General features: G+C 38.7%; 1 protein-coding gene across 2 annotated transcripts in view; it reads left to right on the top strand.

Annotated features, from left to right (window-relative positions):
- The window catches only part of LOC140464355 (actin-related protein 2/3 complex subunit 1A-B), a 53,187-nt gene that overhangs the window by 6,516 nt on the left and 20,052 nt on the right, over positions 1–26,619 (top strand). Inside the window, exons 2-5 of one of the 2 annotated variants that reach the window (XM_072559312.1) lie at positions 3,210–3,316; positions 11,662–11,761; positions 14,209–14,313; positions 24,558–24,780. In XM_072559312.1, the coding sequence (XP_072415413.1) occupies positions 11,698–11,761; positions 14,209–14,313; positions 24,558–24,780 (392 nt within the window). In that variant the 5' untranslated portion in view covers positions 3,210–3,316; positions 11,662–11,697. The remainder of the gene's footprint in view (positions 1–3,209; positions 3,317–11,661; positions 11,762–14,208; positions 14,314–24,557; positions 24,781–26,619) is intronic. The other variant, XM_072559311.1, reaches the window with a different exon arrangement.

Below are 26,619 nucleotides of genomic sequence, written 5' to 3'. Positions count from 1 at the left end.
AACAAAACCTGATGTTTCATATTTGAGTATTAGGCAAGTATTAATGGAATCAAAAAGTGATCGTCAAATAAAAAAGGATAATTATCTTAAAGATCCATAAACAACTTTCCCATCCTACTTCTCAAAAGTTAAAAATCCTGTTAAAAGGGGGAGGCATGATGTGAGAAGACTATAAGACTAATAATGGTTAGTGAGAAGTGTTCTATCTGTAAAAGGTTATAGAGGAAGGTAAGCCTTCCACTAGCACATGACTTTGGGTAATTGCTATTAGAACTAAAAATGTGACAAAGGAATAATTGAAGTCTCTATTTTGTAAACCTGGCAACCAGATTTTATCTTACTACAATAATACTTGGCAAAAATAAAAGGGTTATTATTGGACAAAATCATGCATCCATAGATAGGGGCCAGACTTGGGGAATCAGCAAGTTTCTGATAAATAATTTTAAAAAGTTGCCTATAACCAGTTCAGGAATGTGAAAGTCAAAACAACATGATCATGAATATTGTAGCTGAAAATTCTTTCAGCAGTAGTCTGTGACAGGAATCATGCAGTAAGTTGCATAAAATACTAGCTGATCAGCCAACATTAAGTTGACAACCTTCCTGAAATGGGCATTTCGTACTTTAGGTGGTCAGAGAATACAACCCTTATCTATTGCCTATAAGTGAAATCCCAAATTGACTTCCATGTCGTATAATGCACTTTGCTTCAGTATGTGCAATTACTTCAGTTTTTTTCTGTATATTTTATTGCTTTACATGTAGTGAGATGGGATTTCATCAAATCTGAGGTCTCATAAAATTCAGAGACCTGAGGTATTTTGAGAGAAAAAAACTACTTAGGAAGTTTGCTTTATAGTAAGAGGATTATGGCGAACAGAAATACTCTTATAAGAGGATCATGATGATGAGAGTGTTTTTATTGCATAAGGCAATCAAGTAAGTTCAATTCATAATTTTACAAAATCAAAGACTGTGAGCATTTGAAAGAAGTAACAAGGTACCTTGTCATGTTTTGTGATGTTTCCTGAGGAACTGGATGATGATGATGTGAGTGATTGTGACACTTGAAATAATTATCACACTTAAAATACCAATCAACCAATGTGGTGATGTCTGAGAGATGTTTCTGCAACACCCCTAAAGAGGCAACAAAAGCAGAAGAAAAAGCTTAAAAAATATGCATGTGTCCCAATTACAGGGTGTGGTATTTTTTGATCACATTTATTTTGCTGAAATAGGTTATGTTCAATTAAAAGCATATTCCACAGTGTTTTGTTGGTATCATAAAGGAAAACTTACAAGCATCTTCATGATTCGATGTAATTTCTTATGGGATTGTACAGTGAAATTCAAGTAGTTAATAAGATTGGAATGAAATGGGAGTCAGACTTGTGGGGCTGTTAAAAATATTTGTTTAGACATTAGTCCAGCCATACCCTGGTTAATCTTAAATCAATAATCCTGTTCAGTGACTGTTACACCCATTCTAGTTAATCATACTAGGCCCGTGAAGAAAGTTAAAATTGTATCTAAAGAGAAGAAAGAGCAACTGTGAAGCTTGTGTGATCAGTCGAACTAGTTGGTCACTCAGTCTAGACCACTATTTAGTTTTACTATGTTAGACTCGATTACTGTGATGAAACAGCATGAAGTCTATAATGTTTTAGTGACATATAAAACATTCAAATTGGGTATGAAGGAATAAATGGTTAATTTTCCATCCTTGCAAGACCCAAAGAATGTAAAGCGAGTCATTTTTACGATGCTTTGCATACTGATCATCTGATTGAATTTCGAGTGTAGCTTGTTACATAGTTCTATGTGTGAAATTGGGATTTTTTTTAGCTTGGAAAGATAAAATGAAGCGTTTGTGAAAAGTACTTCAGCTGCAAAATAACTCACTGTGGTGGCAGTGGATAGCAGATTCCATTTGTTAGATTCTACACACTTGATGTACAGAAGGTAGAATATCTGTTTAATGTTGAATAGGTAATTGATAATTATATAACCTACAATAGGCATGAGTGAGCAAAGATTATGGATTGATGTTTCTGGTTTCAAACATGCTGGAGAAGAAGGACATCTCTTAAAATGGGTGGCTACAAAACAATTGCCTGTGCATGCATTTCTTCTTACATCACAAACTGTTGAGCATCCTGAATGATCTTGAAATGTAATGTTCCAATATTGGAGGTTTTTGATTTAATTTTAAAAGTCGTGATTGGACAAATGGAGTCTAATTTTAGAGCTGGCATCTGTTAATTTCATGTAAACTGTTTAATTGCATGTAAGTGGTGAGCATTAACTGGGCATTCAGTGGCCCCTGTCAATAGACAAAGACTGAAACTGTGTTGACTTAGGTGTATGTTTGAAACTAAGTAGATGCTTAAAATTGTAAAAGATTTGCTCTGATTCAACCTTCACCAACTGGCTTTCCAGAATATAACAGGGGCATTTATCAAGATCTTGATGTTCTAGTGCATTCATCCCTCAAATTGCATTAAAGTACATAAACCAGTGATTATCTCATTGTTGTTTGTACAGTCTTGATGCTTGCAAGCTGCACCTTTATTGACTAAAACAATAGCAAGGGTACTGTGGAAGTAATTCATTGGCTGTAAAGCACTTTGGAGCACCCACAGGGTTCAAAATGCACTTTACAAATACAAATCCTTTCTTTCCCACACTTGTCTCTGCTCAGTCAAAAGTTATATTGTAATCTATATTTCAATTTTTTTAATCAATTGAAAATATTACTTGATTTTAATTATCTTGTGAGTAGTATATTGTCTCAGACCTTTTAATGCATTTGATCTTGCTATTAAAGTGCTGCTACCCAGCATCCTGTTAATGTCATCTTCAACCAGAGGATTGTTAATCTATGGAATTCCTTGCCTGGGGAAGTAGTTGATGCTACTTCAGTGAATGCATTTAAATCTAAGATAGATTTAAAAAAAAAATAAAGTTCAGGGATATGGTGAGAGTGCGGGTAAGTGGAGCTGAGTCCACGAAAAGATCAGCCGTGGGCTTATTGAATGGCAGAACAGGCTCGACAGGCTGGACGGCCTAATCTTACTCCTAGTTCTTATGTAAAAGCAATATGCTGAAATGCTATTGACATTGAACATTAGTTTAGATAGATTATGTGATTATGTGCCAATAGGATGCAAGCCTCATCCTCCTGCTTTCTTAAATCCATTTAGGTAACGGGTAATACTTACCAACAAAAGGCTGGAATTTTGGAAAGAGCAACATTGTAAATTGACATTAATCCTATCATTTTTCCAGAAGTGTCAAATCCTACCCAAAGGTATTAGATTTAGCTCTGTTTCTGTCTCTATCAATAAAATATTATAGTAATGTGAATTTTTCATTGTCTGCTTGGGCTGTGGAAAGCACTTCATAGTACAACTCCAGATTTTTGTCCTACTGTATTATAGATCTGCTTGTGGTTACTGGGGGCAGTTACAGGTGAATGAATTATGTGCAGAATACAAGTTTATCATTCAGTCTTGCGATCTATTGGTGATTTCTTTTTCTCCATCACCTATGGATATTATACTAAATACTCTAAAGGCCTTACTACATATAATGGCAGTGAATGAGCAAATGAGCCTTGAGTCCTTTATGTCCATTGTCTTTTTCTTCACAGCATACAATGTTTCAATTAGGTTAAAAGTGAAACCCTCTATAAATAATATATTGCATTCTAGATTAAAAGAGACAGGAAGCAGAGTGTTGGGTCAATATTTAAATCCGCCTGACTGCGCATTCAAAGACTACCAGCATTACTTAAAAGAAAAATTGCTGACTGCAATTCAATGACAAATAGTCCCCAAGTATTTCCACTCAGGATGGCACTAACCTTTAGAGATGCACTTCAACCTTTTCATATTATTGCTGTTAATCTGTGTTTCAGAACAATCTGCCTTTGCAAAAATAAGATTGTATTCTTTGTATTGTTGCACGGTAGTTAAATCAAAGCCCATTAACTGTCAAGAAAACCACAAAATACAACATGGATGTTCATTCAGTGGTTTTTATGCTCTATTGATATTTGACAATGCTTCCTTTAAAGTGTCTCTCAAAGTTTTTCTTGTTAGGAAATGGGCTGTACATTATGAAATAATGGAAGTCTGCATAAATATGTGGTTGGATCTTAGATTATCTAACATTTGTTTTTAGCATGAAATTCTATAGTTCTGTATTCTGAGTTTAAAATTATTCAATTTATTCCATGAATTAGTTTTGTAGTTATTTTTTAATAATTTGCAGATATACTCTGATTATTTCACTTTGATTAAAGGTTTCATATTAAGGTGAATAGATAAGATAGATATTTGAAACTGGTTAGGATATTGAGTGCTATAAGTGTACCGTCTAATTGTTAGAGCTGGACCAATCTTAAGTGAAATTAGCAAAGACTATTCATTCAGAATGCAAGTCTTAAATATACTGTATATACTAGTTTAAAAATTGACAAAATTAGTTTTGAAAACCCAATCAGAAGCTTTTACATAGGCAATATTTTCATGGGAATAACTTCCCTGCTTGATTTGGGTCACATTGAATAGACCAGGTGACCTCTGGTGGCTACAAGGGATGAAGCATTATTTTAACCAATTTGAATAGCTTTTAATCCACCATAAATGGGAGCTGCAGTCTGTTAAAATTTTCAAATATAATCTGCTCAATATTCTTATTTATGTTGTTGCAAAAGAAACTGCCTATAGTTGCATTTCTACTATAGATACATGTATTTATTTTTTTAAAATGCCTTTGCTACAGTTTTGGAGTGGTATCAGTGAGTTCACTTAAATGCATTCCTGCATAATGGTGTTATGGTCAGTTTGCCTATTTATCCCACGATCCTTGTTCTCATCCAAACAGTTTTTTAATTTTTAATTATCTGCTTAGACCTCATGCTTGTTAATTGAAGTCAAGAGATAAGACTCTTCTATCACTCCATGCTTGGTTCCAATGCTACCTTGACTCAAATCCACACTTTGCTGTCTCTGACTATCAGCTTGCAGTTTGCAGCTTGAGCTCCAGGTCAAAACATCTGAGCCAAAATTATTCAAGCTACACACACTTGTCTGAAGATAAACTAAAAAGAATAAAGTGCGGCATTTCCACTTGCGCCAAATTTCTGATGTATCATTCAAGTTAAAAACTATTCTGATCCCATTCCCTCTCCGCTTCACACTCTGAAGTAACATGCACTGTCTACTTATATGGGTCATGTTAGTTCAGCTGAACATTTTAAATCTTTCTAAACCAAATGCAAAATGGCCAAATCAATTTTGATTACAGATCAACTATGATCTAATTGAATAGAGCAGGGTCAAGTCCTGCTCTGTTCTTGTCATTGTATGTTTTCATTTACAAGTAGGTTATATGTGATGTAGAACTTGCTGCAAACTTAGCCAAGTTGTTCCAGTACAAGTACAGTTGCAGTTGGTTTGATATCTACCTGACAATGTGGAAAATTGTCATGGCATGCCCTGTACATCGAAAGCAGGACAAATCCAATGCAGCCAATTAATCTACTCCTGATCATTAGTAAAGTGATGGAAGGTGTCGTCAACAGTGCTACTGTTTAGCAACAACCTCATTAATGCCCACTTTGGGTTCCACTAGGGCCACTCAATTCTTGAATTCATTACAACCTCAGTTCAAACATAGATAAAAGAGCTGAATTTGAGAAATGAGGTGAGAGTGACAGCCCTTGACAAAGTTGCATTTTACCAGAATCAAGGAGCCCTAGAAAAACTGGAATCAGTGGGAATCAGGTCAAACTCTGCTGGCTGGAGTCATACCTGGTACATAGGGAGATGGCTCTGGTTGTTGTAGGTCAGTCATCTCAGCAGCAGTTCCTCAGGCTAGTGTCCTAGACCCAACCACATTCAACTATTTCATCATAAAGTCAGAAGTTGGGATTTTAGCTGATGATTACACAATGTTCAGTGCTATTTGTGACTCCTTGTATATTGAAGTAGTATTAAATGCAACAAGACCAGGATGATATCCAGGCTTGGGCTTGCAAGTGGCAAGTAATATTTGCACCACACAAATGCCAGCCATTGACCATCTCCAATAAGAGCTGAAAATGTGTTGCTGGAAAAGTGCAGCAGGTCAGGCAGTATCCAAGGAGCAGGAAAATCGACGTTTCGGGCATGAGCCCTTCTTCAGGATTCCTGATTCCTGAAGAAGGGCTTATGCCCGAAATGTCGATTCTCCTGCTCCTTGGATGTTGCCTGACCTGCGCTTTTCCAGCAACACATTTTCAGCTCTGATCTCCAGCATCTGTAGTCCTCACTTTCTCCATCTCCAATAAGAGACAATCGAACTTCAGTTCCTTGAAATTCCATGTTACGATCACTGAATTCACCAGGATCAACATCCTATTGACTAAAAACTCAACTCGACTCGCCATGTATCTAGATTAGAGTAGTGCTGGAAAAGCACAGTAGATCAGGCAGCATTGGAGGAGCAGGAGGCCGCTGTGCTTTTCCAGCAGTACTCTAATCTAGACTCTGATTTCCAGCATCTGCAGTCCTCACTTTTGCTTAGACTCACCATGTAAATACATTGGTCACAACAGCAGATCAGATGCTGGGAATATACCGCCTGACTTCCCAAAACCTGTCTGCCATCTACAAGACACAAGTCAAAAGTGTGATGGAATATTCCCCCCTTGCCTGGCTGAATGCAGCTACATCAACTGTCAAGAAACTTGACACTACTCAGGACAAAACAGCCAGCTTGATTGGCACTGCATCCACAATCATCTATTCTCTCCACCATGTATGCTTAGGAGCAGTATGGGATGCACTGCAAAAATTTGCTAAAGATTCTTAGACAGCACTTTCCAGAGACACAACCACTTACATTTAGGCTTAGGACAAGTGCAGCAGAAATGTGGAACCTCACTGCTTGCAAGTTCCCCTTCAAGCCAATCACCCTCTTGACTTGGAAATATGTCACCATTCTTCAGTGTCACAATCGTGCCTTTCCCTTCCTAAGACTATTTGGCTGTACCTACAGTGTATGGACTGCAGCAGTTCGAGGCCACTCTCCTTCACCTTCTAAGGGCAAGTAGGGACCGTCATTAAATGCTGGTCAACCAACGACACCAACGTCCCACTAGCGAATAAAAAAAATCTCGAAAGTGTCCTATGTTGCAGTCCATTTTTTAAAAAATCCAATCCAAACTGCACAATATAAACTGCTGTTTATTTTCCAAATTACCATTTTGGCAACACTAAAGTTCTTATTCCTTCTGTTACTGACATACTATTGTGTCATTAATTTGTGTAGGAAGAAGGAATTGAGTGGGTTTTATTTGTGATGCAGCATTGTCAGTCTTGCAGATTCAACATCTGGAAATTTTGAAGTTATCTATGCATCTATTATGAATATTTCAATTAACCTTTTAATTGTGGTTAATCAAATTACCAGCCAGCTACAATTGGCAGCAAGCAAATTCTTGAAATGTTTGATTGGAAGTGTTAATCCTAGCTAGCTGGCAGAATGTGAGGTTTCTATTTGTGTGGTTTTGCTAATCAGCATTTCAGTTACCTTTTCAAATGAGATTCAGTGCCAAATGTGTCTAATCCAAGTGCTGAGATTCAGTTTGTCACTAGCAATCCTAATGTTCTGATACTGTAGATGAAGGATTAACTTTAGTGACTGGTATGTAGAATATTTCAATATATTCTGCAGTGAATGATGTCCACTATCCCAAATTCTTGAATATTCTGTACTAGATATGAAAAACATAGTAATAATTCATAATAAGCATTAACATTTTAGAGTCAGAATGTACTACCAACACTAAAGCAGATGTTGAATTTGGCATCTCAGATGGAATGTATTCTGTTATGCAGGTAATCTTAAATCTCTTGTGTTGTCTGCCATTGTTAATAGGGAAATTAGTATATTTAATTTGATTTGAAAATTAACTTTTTTTTAGCCTAGTAGTTGAGTTGAACTTCATTAAAATGGTAGCTTTAATGGTAAGAACTCCAGTAAATTTATTTTACTTGGAAATGTTTGAAAGCTTGAAGAATTGGCCACAGTGACATTGCTGTAAAAAAGATTCGCAAATATTTGGCTGATGTGCTTTATAGCCATTAATAATATCTTCTGTAAATAAATGTATAACTTACTGCTGTCACATTTCTCATTTGTGAAGAAGTTAAAGTTTTCTCAGCACCTTCATTTGGACTTTGGAGAACAGCTGAGATGGTTCCCAAATACATAGTACAGGTTGTTCTGCTGTGATGCGCATTTTATTAACACAAATTTGATCCAACGCGATTGATGAATTGGGGACATTATTGCTAAAGCGTGTATTTTAAAGTGTGTATTGGTTATAACGCAATTCTGGCCCCATTAGTTTAAATGCTGCTTTTACACAATTTTCTTAGAACACAGGCTTGCACAAGAATGGAACTACTGTTTTATAGCAGAACTGACTGTACATTTCTATTATATATTTTTTTGACAAACAGAATATTAGGTTCCAGCATTTGCTTAAATGTAGAATAATCAGTCTCTTGTTGTTTTGGATCAAAATATATTCCAGTTAATACAGCTAAAAGGTACAAGTGTAATGGAATTACTTCATTAAAACTTGTCAAAAACATGAGCCATGATATGGAGAGTAAAATGTTCCTAATTACAGCTGCCTAATTAATATTCAACTGTTGAGGCAAACTAAGGAACTGCTAGTTGTTCGTCTGCACCCATGAAGACTGGCAAAGTGTAATGTACTCCCTGCTATTATATAGTGTTCGATGACCTTCAGTGCACTTGATTTGCCCCTCAGTCATCTGTATAGAAGATTGGTTCACTTAGAGTCATAGAGATGTACAGCATAGAAACAGACCCTTCAGTCCAACCCGTCCATGCCGACCAGATATCCCAACCCAATCTAGTCCCACCTGCCAGCACCCGGCCCATATCCCTCCAAACCCTTCCTATCCAAATACCCATCCAAATGCCTCTTAAATGTTGCAATTGTACCAGCCTCCACCACATCCTCTGGCAGCTCATTCCATACACGTACCACCCTCTGCATGAAATTGTTGCCCCTTAGGTCTCTTTTGTATCTTTCCCCTCTCACCCTAAACCTCTATGCCCTCTAGTTCTGGACTCCCCGACCACAGGGAAAATACTTTGTCTATTTATCCTATCTATGCCCCTTATAATTTTATAAACCTCTATAAGGTCACCCCCTCAGCCTCCGACGCTCCAGGGAAAACAGACCCAACCTGTTCAGCCTTTCCCTGTAGCTCAGGTCCTCCAACCCTGGCAACATCCTTGTAAATCTTTTCTAAACCCTTTCAAGTTTCACAACATCTTTCCGATAGGAAGGAGACCAGAATTGCAGGCAATATTCCAACAGTGGCCTAACCAATGTCCTGTACAGCCGCAACATGACCTCTCAACTCCTGTACTCAATACTCTGACCAATAAAGGAAAGCATACCAACCACCTTCTTCACTATCCTATCTACCTGTGACTCCACTTTCAAGGAGCTATGAAGCTGCACTCCAAGGTCCCTTTGTTCAGCAACACTCCCTAGGACCTTACCATTAAGTGTATAAGTCCTACTAAGATTTGCTTTCCTAAAATGCAGCACCTCGCATTTAGCTGAATTAAACTCCATCTGCCACTTTGCAGCCTATCTGGTCCAGATCCTGTTGTAATCTGAGGGAACCCTCTTCGCTGTCTACTACACCTCCAATTTTGGTGTCATCTGCAAACTTACTAACTGTACCTCTTATGCTCACATCCAAATCACTTATGTAAATGACAAAAAGTAGAGGGCCCGGCACTGATCCTTGTGGCACTCCACTGGTCACAGGCCTCCAGTCTGAAAAACAACCCTCCACCACCATCCTCTGTGTTCTACCTTTGAGCCAGTTCTGAATCCAAATGGCTAGTTCTCCCTGTATTCCATGAGATCTAACCTTGCTAATCAGTCTCTCATGGGGAACCTTGTCGAACGTCTTACTGAAGTCCATATAGATTAAATCTGCTCTGCCCTCATCAATCCTCTTTGTTACTTCTTCAAAAAACTCAAATCAAGTTTGTGAGACATGATTTCCCCCGCACAAAGCCATGTTGACTATCCTGAAACAGTCCTTGCCTTTCCAAATACATGTACATCCTGTCCCTCAGGATTCCCTCCAACAACTTGCCCACCACTGAGGTCAGGCTCACCTGTCTATAGTTCCCTGGCTTGTCTTTGCCGCCCTTCTTAAACAGTGGCACCACGTTTGCCAACCTCCAGTCTTCTGCACCTCACCTATGACTATCGATGATACAAATATCTCAGCAAGAGACCCAGCAATCACTTCTCTAGCTTCCCACAGAGTTCTCGGGTACACCTGACCAGGTCCTGGGGATTTATCCGCCTTTAACCGTTTCAAGGCATCCAGCACTTGCTCCTCTGTAATCTGGACATTTTGCAAGATGTCACCATCTATTTCCCTACAGTCTATATCTTCCATTTCCTTTTCCACAGTAAATATTGATGCAAAATATTCATTTAGTATCTCCCCCATTTTCTGTGGCTCCACACAAAGACCGCCTTGCTGATCTTTGAGGGACCTTATTCTCCCCCTAGTTACCTTGATCAGAAAGGATTGAATAGAAACAGCTCTTAACTATTTTTGGTCCGCACACTGCTTCATAATATATGAAAGAGGTCACCTTCAAATTCAAAAAGAGTTGGGTTATTTTTCAGCACTAAAAGCTGTGTAAGTAAATTGTACCGGTAGAACTATTTTTCAGACTTTGAAACCAATAAGTACACTGGGCAAGGAAAATACTCCTAAAGTGTGATTAACACTCTTGTCTACATTCTTGTGCTTGTGTGAAATGGTAGGTACATAATTATCAAAACATTTTGGAGTTCACAAGAAAAAAAATGTTTGAATTCTTTGTGTTTCATTGATATCTTCAGGCTGTAAAGGGGTTTTGGCTGATTGTTCTGGAGCAATTAAAGTGAACCATTCCAGAGTACCCACCCTTTGAACACAATGATTATAAGACAAGTGCATACCTGCAGTTTTCAGAGTGATGTGGTCTCAAACTTTATCAAACTTTTTAAAAGTTCCAGGATGTTGACTAGTTGTGCTTCTATAATGAATATCGTTTTTCCCCCTTAGTGATATTTCCAGAGGCAATAGGGCTGCTATTCAGTTGGAGATGAGAAAGCAATTTAGCTGACCCTCAGGAAATCTTAAAGTGCTTTACAACCAGAAATAATGCATCATGCATTTATTTAGAAAATCTTGAATGCTGAAAATTGCCTCCTTCCAAAAATAACTGTTCAGTATTCAAAGGGGTATTGTTGGGGTTTTCATTTAATGTGAAGTGAGTAAATAACAGTTTGTTTTTCACATGCTTGTTTTTTTTTTAATTTCTTCCTTTATAGTCAATACTGTTTACTTATATACTGTTGGACTTAAGCCACAAGTGATATTTTATATATATTTTGTGTGACAACCTTCATTGTAATAATTTGGTACACGTTGTTTAAAAACTCATTTAATTATAATCCTTTCACGAGTAGCATTCATTTCTTGAGGTAGGTTTGTGTTTGAAACTAAAATGTTATTTCACTCTATAAACTTACAGGTTCTGTGACAGTCATACGGAAATTTTGACACTAGAATGTCTCGTCATCAATTCTTGTTTGAGCCAATCACCTGCCATGCCTGGAATCAAGATCGGACACGTAAGTTATGTTTTGAGATGTTTTTCTAAACCAGCATTAATAACCCATTTTTAAGATTGTTAATTATGCTCATAGGTTGGTGCTTTAATGTTGAAAGCAATTACGCACTGGCACTTATCAAACATGGACTTTGTACTGGCTAATTCTTGTATCCAAGAGGTAAATAAGATCTTTAGACAGGAGCAAAAGTAAGCCATTCAGCCCACTGAGTGTGGCTGGGTTTTTCCAACAATTGACAATGGATTTGTGGTTACCATTAGATTCTTAATTTCAGGTTTTTATTGAATTCAAATTCCAGCATTGGCTGTGGTGGGATTCAAACTCAGATATCCAGGATATTTACCTGGGTTTCTGGATGAACTGTCCAGTGATAATTACTATTAGGCCCTCGATAACACCAGATAATTATTGCATAACTGACCATGTTAACTTTTTAATATGGATTTAACAGGAATGTTAAAAGGCTATATTTAATTACTACTTTAACAAATACTGGAGAAACTCAGCAAGTTTGGCAGCATCTGTGGAGAGAGAAACTGAGTTAATGTTTTGAGTCTGGTATGACTCTTCTGAGCTAACCTTTATTTATTTAGAGAGAAATGTATGACTCCTGGTGAGTTAATCACACATTAGGAGTATTTCCACTGCTCAAGATTATAGTATCAGTTTCCTTAAGAAAATGCTGTTGTTGCATTTGCATGAATTAGTACATTTCAAACTATGTGCTTGCAGTTAATATGGTTTAGTGGAGTCACCTTTAAATTGTAGGAAAAATAGTCAGTCACTCCTGTGTTGTGCTTTTGTTGGCACAATGTTTTATGAATAATTTCTGTTGCTTTCAGGTAAAGCAGTTTACTAAACTATTACCTTCAAGATCCCACTGATAAATAGAAGTTAGAAGCTAATTAAAATAAGGAGCCTTTTGAGGATTTAAGAATATGAGGAAATAATCTCCATTTATGAAGGCACATAGGGAGTTGGGGGGTGGGGGGAAATGGAAAATTGAAAGGGACATAGACTTCAAATTTACTGATAACTTTATAATTGTTAAAGCAAGATAGGATTCCTGCAGTAAGATAATGCCAGTTTAGAATAAAATCATAAACTTGGATAGATATTGAATAAGTACTTTACATTGGTGTCTCTGCAAGAGATTGGTAAAAAAGAGATGGTTTTTGAAGTTGGTATGTTAGCCTGAAACAAAGCACCACACCTTGATGGATATACAGTCTTGAACAATGGACAGGTAGTTCAGTTTTTCAGCATTTCCAGCTTTGGAGAGAGAAAGTTTAAATCTGAAGGAGGCTGAGGGGTGACCTTATAGAGGTTTATAAAATCATGAGGGCATGGATAGAGTTAGTAGGCAAGGTCTTTCCCCTGAGTTGGGGGAATCCAGAACTAGAGGGTATAAGTTTAGGGTGAGGGAGGAAAGATTTAAAACAGACCCAAGGGGCAACATTTTCACACAGAGGGTGATGCGTGTATGGAATGAGCTGCCAGAGGAAGTGGTGGAAGCTGGTACAATTACAAAATTTAAAAGGCATCTGGATGGGTATATGAATAGGAAAGGTTTAGAGGGATATTGGCCAAGTGCTGGCAAATAGGATTAGATTAATTTAGGATATCTGGTCGGCATGGGCGAGTTAGACTGAAGGGTCTTTTTCCCTGCATCTCTATGACTCTATGATACTTTGTTGGTTTACGAATTGTCCCCACCCATTCAACACATGTGCTGATAATGTATCAAAGCTAATGGCCAGATGGAAATGGATTTGAGTTTCCTATCTCAATAAAGGCTAATGGTTGAAGATTTTTTACTGAAGTCTCCACTAGTGCATTCATGATTGATAAATTCCACTTAGAATTGATCATTATGATACAGTTTTGGAGCAGCATTTGGTACATTCTGATGATTTGTGATCAAAATGGTATTTGTAAACAGCATTTAAACTTTCAAGGATATCAATAAAAACAGGGTTACTTTTATTTAGTTGACCTTGAGTCTCAAAAGTTGTTCCACAAGCCTTGTGTCCTGTCTGTAGGGAAGACTTTATTGTACAATATTTCATAGTATTATTCCAAAACAAACCATGCTTGTATGATCTCCGATGATAGATCCTGAGTCGATGAAATTGAAGTTCACCATATTATGTGATTATCTCGACTCTATCATTGGAAAGTTGAGTATTGAGATCCTATGATCTGATATTTATTAGTTACATACTTATTGGAAATCCAGGTGTTTATAACTGTACCTTTACCTCTTAGGATAAACCTGCAACTTACCAGGTCATTTGTGTAGACAGCATTTGATTTGGTTTATTAAAATAATAAAGTTATCGTGAGAAACCTTTTAATTTAAAGTTCCAGGACATTTCTTATCAGTTAAGATTGAATTGGTGATTACCAGTGTTTTTTTTTACGAGTTGTTTTTCTGATTTCTACAGAGATAGCACTTAGCCCCAATAACCATGAGGTTCATATTTATAAGAAAAGTGGAAACCAGTGGATCAAGAATCATGAACTGAAGGAGCATAATGGTCGAATAACAGGTACAAAAACAGTTTGAATGCTTCTGGATCCAAATATTCATACTCCATTTTTTTTTGAAGAATTGGGATTTCCAACTAATGTAGCAAAACTGTTGCTAAGTATTGATATTGCATATCAACTTGCATCAACCTCGTAAACTGATACTGTGTCTTCATTCAAAAATGGTACTGAATATTGACACTAATAAAGGCAGTTTGTTATGATCTCAGCTGCTGATAATACTGGACAAATCAGATCTGAGTGAAACCTAGATTTGGAGGCATAATTCTTTTCAACATGGGTGGTTTGTGACTAAATGCATGCGCAGGAATCTGCCACTGTACATTAACACAGTAAAATGTTTATTAAACATGTTAGTCATGAACTCTATTACACTGAACAAAAGGTTGGAAGTATTTCATTATAGATTTATACTATTCATTTTAGATTAGATTAGATTACTTAGATTAGATTACTTAGTGTGGAAACAGGCCCTTCAGCCCAACAAGTCCACACCGCCCCGCCGAAGCGCAACCCACCCATACCCCTACATCTACCCCTTATCTATACTACGGGCAATTTAGGATGGTCAATTCACCTGACCTGCACATCTTTGGACTGTGGGAGGAAACCGGAGCACCCAGAGGAAAACCACGCAGACACTGGGAGAATGTGCAAACTCCACACAGTCAGTCGCCTGAGGCGGGAATTGAACCCGGGTCTCTGGCGCTGTGAGGCAGCAGTGCTAACCACTGTGCCACCGTGCCGCCCACAGACATTTTATCCCAGCAATGTCTGTGCAAACATCAAAAGCTCCAGCGAAGACATGCTACTATCTATAAAAACAAGGTTTCTTCGCATAGCTGAAACCTGTTTTCCTCCAGCGACTTTCTGCACGTTCACCAGATGCCTTTTTTGTTTCAGTTGGTATGTCTCCCTGAGATACGTAAAACAAACTAAATTCACTATGACAGAAGGTCCCTGATTTATGAATGCTGCACCTAAGAATGCATTCCTACACAGGGACATATTAATATTAGTTCTAAAGATCAGGGTTGAGTGTTTCCTTGAACTTTCAAATGGCTATTTTATTTCGTCCTGCACTGTGTTCTGACACGTGAACAAATTGACTTGGAAACAAACTCGGACAGAGCCTGTTTGAATCCCAGGGACTGCCTGTACCTGAATTTCAAAACAGACACGAGTTTCTTAAACTCAGGTTCCAGCGGTCTTTCTCTAATATGGACCCACTTCCTAGTTGACTAACTTCTAGATTTGTCTGTGCCTATGTCCCTGGACCCCTGCAACAGCACAACATTCATCTGTTTTTAATACATTCATCTGTTAACCAGTATTTCTTTACTGCAACATTGTAAAGCCCAATTAAAAATGTTTCTAAAAAAACAAGCCCTCTGCACTCTCCAACACCAAGCTCCTAAAAACTCCTCAAAACAAAACTTAACTAAAACCATCTTCCTCCTCCTTAACACTTAATGTAGGATAAAAATGTTAAACTGAAAGTTATAAACGTTCTTAAGTTGATAAAAAGTAAAGTTGCCATAGATCTACTAGGTCTGCTGTCTCCTTAGAGAGATTGCTGGTGGTTGTTTAACCTGAGGGTCACCACACCTCAGGCAAGGTGAGAGGTTGAGAAGGAGAGCTCTTTGTGGCAACGGTATGGGAATTGAAGCCATACTGCTCCCATCATTCTGCCTCATAAACCACCCATACAGCTAACTGAACCTACAACCCAACAAGCTGATTATGTAGCGGTTTTCTCACTGTTGGTTTTAAAGTAGAACTGTTTAGATTGTTTGTCTAAAATCAAGCATATTTTCAAATTTTTACAAATCTGTTGTTACAAAAATGGTGGAAATGTGTTCTAGGGGACTACTCCAGAAGCCAGCTGGTGAGGGATAGAGCTTAGGCCAATCTTTACACAGTTTATAATTACAGGCTCTAAGTCCAATGACATGAGTTTTGATCTGTGCCTATTGACAGCGATTCAAATGAATCCCCGCCTGCTTACATTTAAACACAGATAGTTATACAACAGGAGAGTGGCAAAAAGTTAAGTCTATGTCTTTACTATCACCAAGTGAGCAAGTTTTGCTCTGTCTAAAACTGAGTAGCATTTTGTTGTGATTTAGGCAATTAGGTGTTGAGCTGAGTGAAGCAGGTGTGTAAATTTCAATTTGCATTAAAAAAAAGCAGAAAATCTTGGGTTCTCTGAACCTCCTTTCTCTGTCCTTGTTATATTGCAAATTGGCATGATTTACATTTAACATTGAAAATATAAAGTTAAATAAGAATGTGAGCAAAGATGCTCATGTTCACAATAAGAATAAATTTTGGAATCACTGATGTACATTGCCTTACTGACTGTTAAAAATAAAGAACAAAATGTGGCCTTTGATGATCTTGATACCTTAGTTAATGATTTGCTAAATTTCAATACTCAAACCCGCTCTTAATGCCATTGTCATCATTAGAAGAACTCTTTGCTCTATCCCCTTTAAAGCTCAACTTTGCTTTCTCTTTCTCCTCACCTTAACTGCCTTGCAGTCTTCCTCTCCCTTAACACTGTCCTTTTTTAAACCCCTGAAGTCCCCTTCTGCCACACCCCCCTTTTTCTTTTGCAACCCCCCCGACTCTCCCATCTCTTCCTTTCCCTTGACTCCTTCCTGACCCTCCCCATCCCTCTTTCTCTCCCCCATGCCGTTGATTGTGTCTCAACCCTGCTAATTCCCTCTATTTTGTCATGACTCCCCCTCCCACCCTACGCCTTCCTGTGTGTCTTTCATCACTCCTCCCTTGAGTCTAACATCTTTGAGCAGCATCTTAGCCATTCAGGGCAATATTTGGCTATACCAATTAAAGAATTATAGGCAATGCACTTCATTGTTAAACCTGCTCTTTTTCAATAATAAAGGTAATTAAGGTAAATATGAAGTCAGGGAAGATACAAGTAAATGGATGTAATTGTATATTTTGACCTTTCAATTGTCTCTGTGTCACGATTTAACATGCATTGGGTGAACAAAAATTTCCTGCGACTACATATTGGGAAATTAATGTTATTGGTCCTCATCACAAACTCCATTTTTTGTACACCGTTTCCATCTTTGTTAGTTACACAAATTGATTGAAATATCCAGAACCTCCTCAGTTAGATGTGTCTCAAGTTAGGATTCTAACTGCACATTCAGTCAGCAAAACTGCATATTCTCCTGCGCAATGTTGCATGGCTACTTGTGTTGCGACTGAAATGCTCATCCATACCTCTTTTACCTTGAGACTTGATCATTCTAATGCTTCCCTGGCTAGCCTTCCATTTTGTACCTAATGTTGTCTTAGGCTCATCATAAACTCTGCCTGATCTTTACTCTCTTCAAATCTAATTCACTCACCATCCTTGTATTTTCTGACCTTCACCAGTTCCACATCTGACTGCCTCAGTTTAAAAATCTTCATTCTTGCTCTTACACATCCTTCTCACATGTCTCCTTTCCCAGTCTGCGTAATCAAGAAGGTCCTGCTTCTCAATTTCACTCCTCACTTGAGATGTCATGACTTTAAGATTAATCCACCAGCTGACAGCAACCCTATATTCCTCTGGGGCTAAGATGACTTTAACCCCTAGTAAACTGGATAATCCGTGCCTATTGATATAAAATTATTCAAAGTTAAATGGGACAAACCAAATTGGTTTCATTTTCAAGTGCTAATGTTGGGCATTTTTATTGTTAAAGTTATTCAAGACTTAATGACAAACCATACTTGAAGATAAGTTACCTTTTGAGGCTTACCTGCAAGATTGCATACTAAACACTAAAGTTCATTGTTTAATGGGTGAGGCAAACAGCTAATCAATTTTCTTTAAGAATACTTCAGTCTGATTGCAGGTTTACGAATGTCAAGCAGAAAGTAATAACCAAACTGAAGTTCTTCTATGTAATTTTTTTAGGTTTTGGCTCTTGGACAACTAAATTAATTGAGTATAATGTATCTATTCTGTTCTTTTTTAAAAAAAGATTTTCTGCTTACACATAATTCAATCAAATCAAGTTTTTCATTGAGTAAGGTGAAGGATTTGAAATTTGCCTGGCAGTGCAAAACCAGTAATAAGGAATCAGCAACCCATTTTACACTGTCTAATTTACTTTTCTAATTTTAGAGAAGATTTGTAGCTCAGGTTGATGGTAAGTAAGTTAGTTCATTGACCTGGAAGGTTTGTTTTCAGACATTTTGTCACCATGACTAGGTAACCTCATCAGTAAGAGTCTAGGTGAAGCATTGGTGGTATGTCCTGCCTCTCTATTTATAGGTCTTGGTCTTGGTTTCTTAAGATGGGTGATGTCATTTCCAGTTTTTTTTCAAGGGAAGGTAGATGGGATCTAAGTCGATGTATTTATTGATGCAGTTCTGGTTAGAATGCCATGCCACTGAGAATTCTTGTGTGTGAATTTGTTTCGCCTGTCCTAGGATGTGTGTGTTGTCCTAGTCAAAAGTGGTGTCATCCTTTGTCTGGATATATAGAAACTAGTGATAGTGGGTCGTGTCTTTTGGTGTTCATATATTCTGGTGGCAAGTTGCCTGCTAGTTTGTCTGGGGATTAGTGGGTTTTTTTGTAGTTGCATGGTATTTTGTAAATGACCATGTTTCTTCTGCTGTTTGTAGTTCTTGGATGCTGCAGTGTGATGTAGTTCATTGAAATAATATCTTAATGCAGCTCCGTTTGTGGGTGTTGGGAAAATTGTTTCTGAAGTTAAATATTTGGTCTGTGTTTGATGTTTTTCTGTAGAAGCTGGTTAAAAACTGTACAACTGTCATGTCTAGGATGGGAGTCTGTTGCCGTTCTCCTCTTTTGTGAATCTTGTTCCTGTCAGGATATTGTTGATGGTATTGTAGTTTCCTCTAATTTGTTCCGTTTTGGTGTCATCCACATAGTGGACCCAGAGTTTGGGTTGTATAGATGGAAGAGCAGCTTGTTCAAGTCTCTGCATTATTGCTTCCACTATGAGACCTGATATTAGTGATTTCCATGGCTGTTCCATTGACTTGTTTGTAGGTTTTGGTATTGAATGTGAAGTGGGTGGTGAGGCTCAGGTCCACTAACTTGAGAATGCTATCTTTGATGATGAGGTTGGTGGTGTTTGTCGTCCTGGTTTTCATAGTAATGGATTAGATTAATTGGATTACTTACAGTGTGGAAACAGGCCTTTCGGCCCAACAAGTCCACACCAACCCTCCGAAGAGCAACCCACCCAAACCCATTCCCCTACATTTACCCCTACACCTCACACTGGGGGCAATTTAGCATGGCCAATTCACCTAACTTGCACATTTTTGGACTGTGGGAAGAATCCAGAGCACCCAGAGGAAACCCACGCAAACACAGGGAGCGTGTGCATACTCCACACAGACAGTTGCCCGAGGCGGAAATTGAACCCAGGTCTCTGGCATTGTGGGGCAGCAGTGCTAACCACTGTGCCACCGTGCCGCCCCATGTTTCTTTGGCCAGGTTGATGTTAATTGATGTGAAAAGGGCTGTAATGTCAAAGGAGACCATTATTTCGTCCTCTTCTATCTTGGTGTCTTTGGTGTTCAAGAATCTTGGATGGAGTGGCATGAATCTTCAATTAGGTGTTTTAGTTTTTGGTGGAGTTCCTTGGCTAGTCTGCATGTTAGTGTACCAGGTAGGGGCGCCCAGGTTTCTGAATATTTCATAATCTGTAGAAGTGTGGTGTGTTTGATCCATCTGGTTTATATTTTCAAAGTCTGTTCTGTTTAATTCTCCTGATTTTTTAAAAGTCCTTTTAGAAAGGATGAGATTCTGTTTAGTAGTTGTGGGGTCGGGTTTATCGCCACATTACCTCACATCAATGGTTTCCAGACTACTCAGACCCTTTGGTATCATGGTAACCCACAAACCTACCAACACTCTTAAACAGCGACTGATGAATCTAAAGGATCCATTAGATACTACCAGCAAAGCTAAGGTCATTTACAAAATACCATACAAGATCTGTAAAAGACACTAAATTGGACAAATTAGCAGGAAACTTGCCACCAGGATACATGAACACCAACTAGCCACCAAAAGACACGATCCACTATCATTAGTTTCTATACATGCAGACAAAGAAGGACACAGTTAAAAATCACACAACACCAGGTTACAGTCCAACAGGTTTATTTGGAAGCACTAGCTTTCGGAGCAGCGCTCCTTCATCAGGTGGTGAAGCCAATTACCTGATGAAGGAGCAGTGCTCTGAAAGCTAGTGCTTCCAATTAAACCTGTTGGACTGTAACTTGGTGTTGTGTGATTTTTAACTGTGTACACCCCAGTTCAACATCGGCATCTCCAAATCAAAGAAGGACACCTCTTTGACTGGACAACACACACATCCTAGGACAGGCGAAACAAAGAACACCCCCCCCACAAAAATTCTTAGTGGCGTGGCATTCTAACCGGAACTGCATCCATAAATACATCGATTTAGACCCCATCTACCTTCCCTTGGAAAAAAGAAATGGAAATGGCATCTCCCGCCTTAAGAAACCAAGACTTAGAAATAGAGAGGTCGGACATACCACCAGCACTTCACCAGAGACTCTCACTAATGCTGTTACCTAATCATGGTGACGAAACATTTCAAAACAAACCTTCCAGGTCAGCAAGCTAACTTCCATAGTTACTTTTCTAATCTCTGAAGTCAATAGTAATCTAGAGCATAGTTGGGATACTTTGATCAAGTCGAACATGATCATTGTTGTCAAATGTGCCATGCTTTTTAGTTTTCTATAAAGGAAGAATTGTACTGATCCATCAGAACTATTACTGTGGAGATTCCGTCACTATATAACAAAGCTACCTAAGTCACACAAAGTCTTGCCTAACCACGGTACTGTGCTGCACCTTCTGTAGGTTTGGTAGAGTATGTGTGGAACAAACAAATAGTTGGTCGAGGTGACAAAAGATGTTTGTTGCATCCCTGGCTTAGACCATCATAAACGAGGACAAAAGACGAGATGAGTCTACTTCCATAAATGGTTAGACTGCTTGGAATTTTAAGAGCAACTGACACTACCAAATGTATCTACAGAACAAGATTTTTTTTTTTAATTAGTCTCCTGTCACCAACAAATAATGAATGTTGTATAAGCTAATAATTGTATTAGGCTGATGTGATTATGCTTTCTTAATTTATGTAGTTATTATGCTTTCATTTAAAATAAGTCTGCTGTGTTAGTGCATTGTGTAGCTATGCTGTCAAAAGCTTCCACATGCTGCTTACAGATGAGGGTTAAGTCTTGTCTCTGGATTAGTGGTGCTGGAAGAGCACAGCAGTTCAGGCAGCATCCAAGGAACTTTGAAATCGACGTTTCGGGCAAAAGCCCTTCATCAGGAATAAAGGTAGTGAGCCTGAAGCGTGGAGAGATAAGCTAGAGGAGGGTGGGGGTGGGGAGAAAGTAGCATAGAGTACAATGGGTGAGTGGGGGAGGGGATGAAGGTGATAGGTCAGGGAAGAGAGGGTGGAGTGGATAGATGGAAAAGGAGATAGGCAGGTAGGACAAGTCCGGACAAGTCATGGGGACAGTGCTGAGCTAGAAGTTTAGAACTAGGGTGAGGTGGGGGAAGGGGAAATGAGGAAACTGTTGAAGTCCACGTTGATGCCCTGGAGTTGAATTGTTCTGAGGCAGAAGATAAGGTGTTCTTCCTCCAGGCGTCTGGTGGTGAGGGAGCGGCGGTGAAGGAGGCCCAGGACCTCCATGTCCTCGGCAGAGTCGGAGGGCGAGTTAAAATGTTGGGCCACGGGGCGGTGCGGTTGTCCCGGAGATGTTCCCTAAAGCGCTCTGCTAGGAGGCGCCCAGTCTCCCCAATGTAGAGGAGACCGCATTGGGAGCAACGGATACAATAAATGATATTAGTGGATGTGCAAGTAAAACTTTGATGGATGTGGAAGGCTCCTTTAGGGCCTTGGATAGAGGTGAGGGAGGAGGTGTGGGCACAGGTTTTACAGCTCCTGCGGTGGCAGGGGATAGTGCCAGGATGGGAGGGTGGGTCGTAGGGGGGTGTGGACCTGACCAGGTAGTCACGGAGGGAACGGTCTTTGCGGAAGGCTGAAAGGGGTGGGGAGGGAAATATATCCCTGGTGGTGGGATCTGTTTGGAGGTGGCGGAAATATTGGCGGATGATTTGGTTTATGCGAAGGTTGGTAGGGTGGAAGGTGAGCACTAGGGGCGTTCTGTCCTTGTTACGGTTGGAGGGGTGGGGTCTGAGGGCGGAGGTGCGGGATGTAGACGAGATGCGTTGGAGGGGATCTTTAACCACGTGGGAAGGGAAATTGCGGTCTCTAAAGAAGGAGGCCATCTGGTGTGTTCTATGGTGGAACTGGTCCTCCTGGGAGCAGATCCGGCGGAAGAATTGGGAATACGGGATGGCAATTTTTGCAAGAGGTAGGGTGGGAAGAGGTGTAATCCAGGTAGCTGTGGGAGTCGGTAGGTTTGTACAAAATGTCAGTGTCAAGTCGGTCGTCATTAATGGAGATGGAGAAGTCCAGGAAGGGGAGGGAGGTGTCAGAGATGGTCCAGGTAAATTTAAGGTCAGGGTGGAATGTGTTGGTGAAGTTGATGAATGTCTTCATCCAGTTTTCTGTGCTACGTCCTCACATTGTGCAAAGATTTCAGCTCACTTCCCCACAATCTAGGGATGTTACTGCAATTAACAATCTGTGGCATTGAAATATTGAATTATCTCAGCTTATTAAATATTTTAGCAGATGTGGAAGCTGTGTTTTATAGAGTGTATGTGACCATCCTAAGTTGTAGAATCAGAGCATGATAGCAACATTTGACTAATCATGTCTGTGCTTGCTCCATTGGCTTTTCCCTGTAGCTCTTTTCAGAACATTATTCAGCTCTTTTTTGAAAGGCTCCATTGGACCTGTCTCCACCATATTTCAGGCAGTACATTGCAGATCCTAACCACTTGCATGCAAATGTTTTTCCTTGAATTGACCATCAATTTTCTTTGACAAAAGTGTACTAACTTACAGAACTTTTCATGTTGAGTGTTCTGTATTATTTTTTACCCAACTTGTATTTTGTCAGCTAACTTCTCTGTGCTTTGCATATCTTACAATTACAGTCAGTTCCGCTATAACGCGGTAGTTCCATTCCCGTACAATCCTGTTATAAGAAAATCGTATAATAGCAGCACCATTTAAACTAATGGGGCTGGACTCACTTTATAACTAATACACACTTTAAAATTTCATGCTTTAGAAACAGTGTCCCCAATTTGTCAATCGTGTTATAGCGAATTTGTGTTAACGAAACACACGTTACAGCAGAACAACTGTTATTGACTAGTTTGAGCATTCTTTTGTGTTTGGAATTTTTGTGATTTATTTTCCTTTTTGGTTATCATCATCAATTGAAGAATGCATAACACTTTTGGAATTCAAATGTAAATTGCTTAGGTGATTTACAAGTGTGTCATTCCTGGAACAAAGCATTCTATAATATTGATTGTGAAAGAATTAGAATTGCTTTTTTTTAAAAATTACCTTTTTTTAGAAAAACCCATGGATAATGGTATTCCCATGCATCTACCGCCTTTCACTTTTTAGATGGTAGTGGTCATAGATCTGGAAGGTGCAAAACAGTCTTGGCTAGTTGCTGCAGTGTAACTTGTAGGTGTTACATACTACTGCCACTGTGCATTGTTGGTGAAGGGAGTGAAAGTTGAAGGTTACTAATTGAACATGCAACTTTGTCTCGGGACAATATTGAGCTGCTTAAACTTTGGAGTACATGCCTTGAGGCAAGCGGAGAGGAAGTAATGGCTTGTGCCTTGTAGATAGTGGACAGGTTCTGAGGAGTCGGGAAGTGAGTAATTTGTAGTTGGTGATTTCGAGCTAAAAATAATTACACTTGTCATACTTGGAGTCTAGTTCTATTATGCATCCTTTTAAGTTAGATTTGGATAAATATCACCACCGTGGAAGCTATCTATTTTGGTGATTATATTTGATTAACTAGCAAAGATTAGGTTATTTGTAATTCTAGTGCTGAAGTATGAAGCTGTCTTGTTTTGACTAGGTGCATTTTGACAATGTTTTCTTGGATACTTGAAGTCAAACAAGTTTATCAGCATGAATAAAATTTACACCTTATGTGTTATTGTGGTATGTTTTGGTTCTAGGATTGCTAATCCTTTTTTTCATATTAATTCATCACTGTACTTTCTGTACAGGCATTGACTGGGCTCCCCAGAGTGATCGTATTGTAACCTGTGGTGCTGACCGTAATGCTTATGTATGGAGTCAGAAAGACGGAGTGTGGAAGCCAACTTTGGTCATTCTAAGAATTAACCGTGCTGCAACATTTGTGAAGTGGTCACCTCAGGAAAATAAATTTGCTGTAGGTAGTGGTGCACGGCTGATCTCCGTATGCTATTTTGAAGGAGAAAATGATTGGTGAGTACTTGATGACAAAAGAATGTTGCTTCTAAAGAATTGGATTATGCACACTAAACATCCTGGTGTAAAAAATTTTTATTAGGCAATAATTTTGTTTCTCCTGTAGTCAAGATGTGCAATAGCCATGAGAAAATTCAAACGACACTCCACTCTGAATGTAGAAATTTCTCCATCTCAATCTTAATTGGCCATAACCTTATTGTGCCACTGGCATCCCTGAGTCTAGACTCTTAACTAGGAAAGGGCCAAGAGTGTGGCATTGGAAAAGCACAGCAGGTCAGACAGCATTCAAGGAGCAGGAAAATCTTAACTAGGAAAGACAGTTTTCAGCATCTGGCCTTTAAACTGTCTCAGTATTTAATGTTTCGATGAGATCACCTCTTAATCTTCAGAATCCTATCTCTCTTGATAAGACAATCCTTTTGTTTTGGTTATCAGTTGATTGAGCCATCATTGAACCCATTCTAGGCAGATCCATCTTCTTTCGATCTGGGGACCAAGACTGTACGTATGTCAAGTGCGATCTTATCAAAGGCCTATACAATTGCAACAAAACTTGCATCTTGAATCTTAACCTTCTTGCAATAAAAATCAACATACGCTTTGCTCTTCTACTTGCTTGCTAAGTCTCAGTACCTGTAAACTTTGATTCTTGTACCAGACACCAAATTCCACTGAAAGCTAAGATGGAGTAGTTTCTCATCATTTTAAACAAAATGTTTTTCTTAACTTAGACTTGCCTGCTTTATTCTTCTGCCATCTTTTCCATTTGTTTAGTCTGTCTCTGTATATTTTTGCAGACTCTAGATCCTCCCAACATTTTGCTTCCCCACATCACTTTGCACTCTGTTTGTTCATCTGAATCATTAGGTATAAAAACTGTAAATAGAATTTATTGGAGCTATAGCTGGATACCTGATGTTTTATTAATTGAGTGAATCTGAGTTAAGTATTTACTCATTCATATTATTTACATGTGCTGGCACTTCACCAAAATTTGTTTTGCATTCCTCAGAGGGACCTTTATTTAAAATAAAAATGAATGGAAGAAAATTGGATCCTTTTTCTTTCTGTTAGCAATTACAGACCAGCTACAGTGTGTACATTCACTCATTATTTAGGTCATCTGCAGAGGATGGGTGACATTGCTTCAATGTCAAATGTATTTTTAGTTTGAGAGTTATTTTCATTGCTTTTTAAAAATTGGGTCAGGTTAGTTTTAATTTCCCAACTAATTTAAACAAAGATAGTTTAAACTGCTTAAATATATTTCCTGAGCTTTTTGTTGAGATCTGTGTAGGAAAAATACTTTGTAGAACAGAAGGATCTCTAAATACAACATTACAGAACACAGAGATTCCCAAATAGAGCAGTATTTAAATATTTTTGTTAAAACACTTTGTTTATATTTCTCCTCATTTGTGCTGACCTCTTCAGCTCATCTCCTGAATATGCTGACTCCTTCCTTTGCTGGCTTTATATATACTGGGTGGTCTCCATCACTATTCTTCATAAATAAATAGTGAGTGTTGGTGGAATATTTGACCACTGTGTGTCCCGGTTAAATCATATTCATTCATATGCGTGCACTTTGCAGCAAAATCTATTGCCGTCTTTTGATCCTCTGTTAACCAAATCTGTGTATAGTGTAAACAATTGATGCTCTTCTGATAGCACTGTACTAGCAGGCACTGATCAAAATGGGACCTTCCTGATTTGTGCAGCTCTCTCACTGCTTTATCTATTTAAGCAATCTAAGAAGTGTTCATCAAAATTTATCTAATGTTAGTCGTTCTTCGAAAGTATAGGAATGGAAAAGATGCTGTAGTCCGCTTG

Source organism: Chiloscyllium punctatum, chromosome 40, assembly GCF_047496795.1.
Source record: "Chiloscyllium punctatum isolate Juve2018m chromosome 40, sChiPun1.3, whole genome shotgun sequence".
NCBI lineage: Eukaryota > Metazoa > Chordata > Chondrichthyes > Orectolobiformes > Hemiscylliidae > Chiloscyllium > Chiloscyllium punctatum.
The sequence above is the reverse complement of the archived record's forward strand: the minus strand, read 5'-3'. Positions and strand labels throughout refer to the sequence as shown.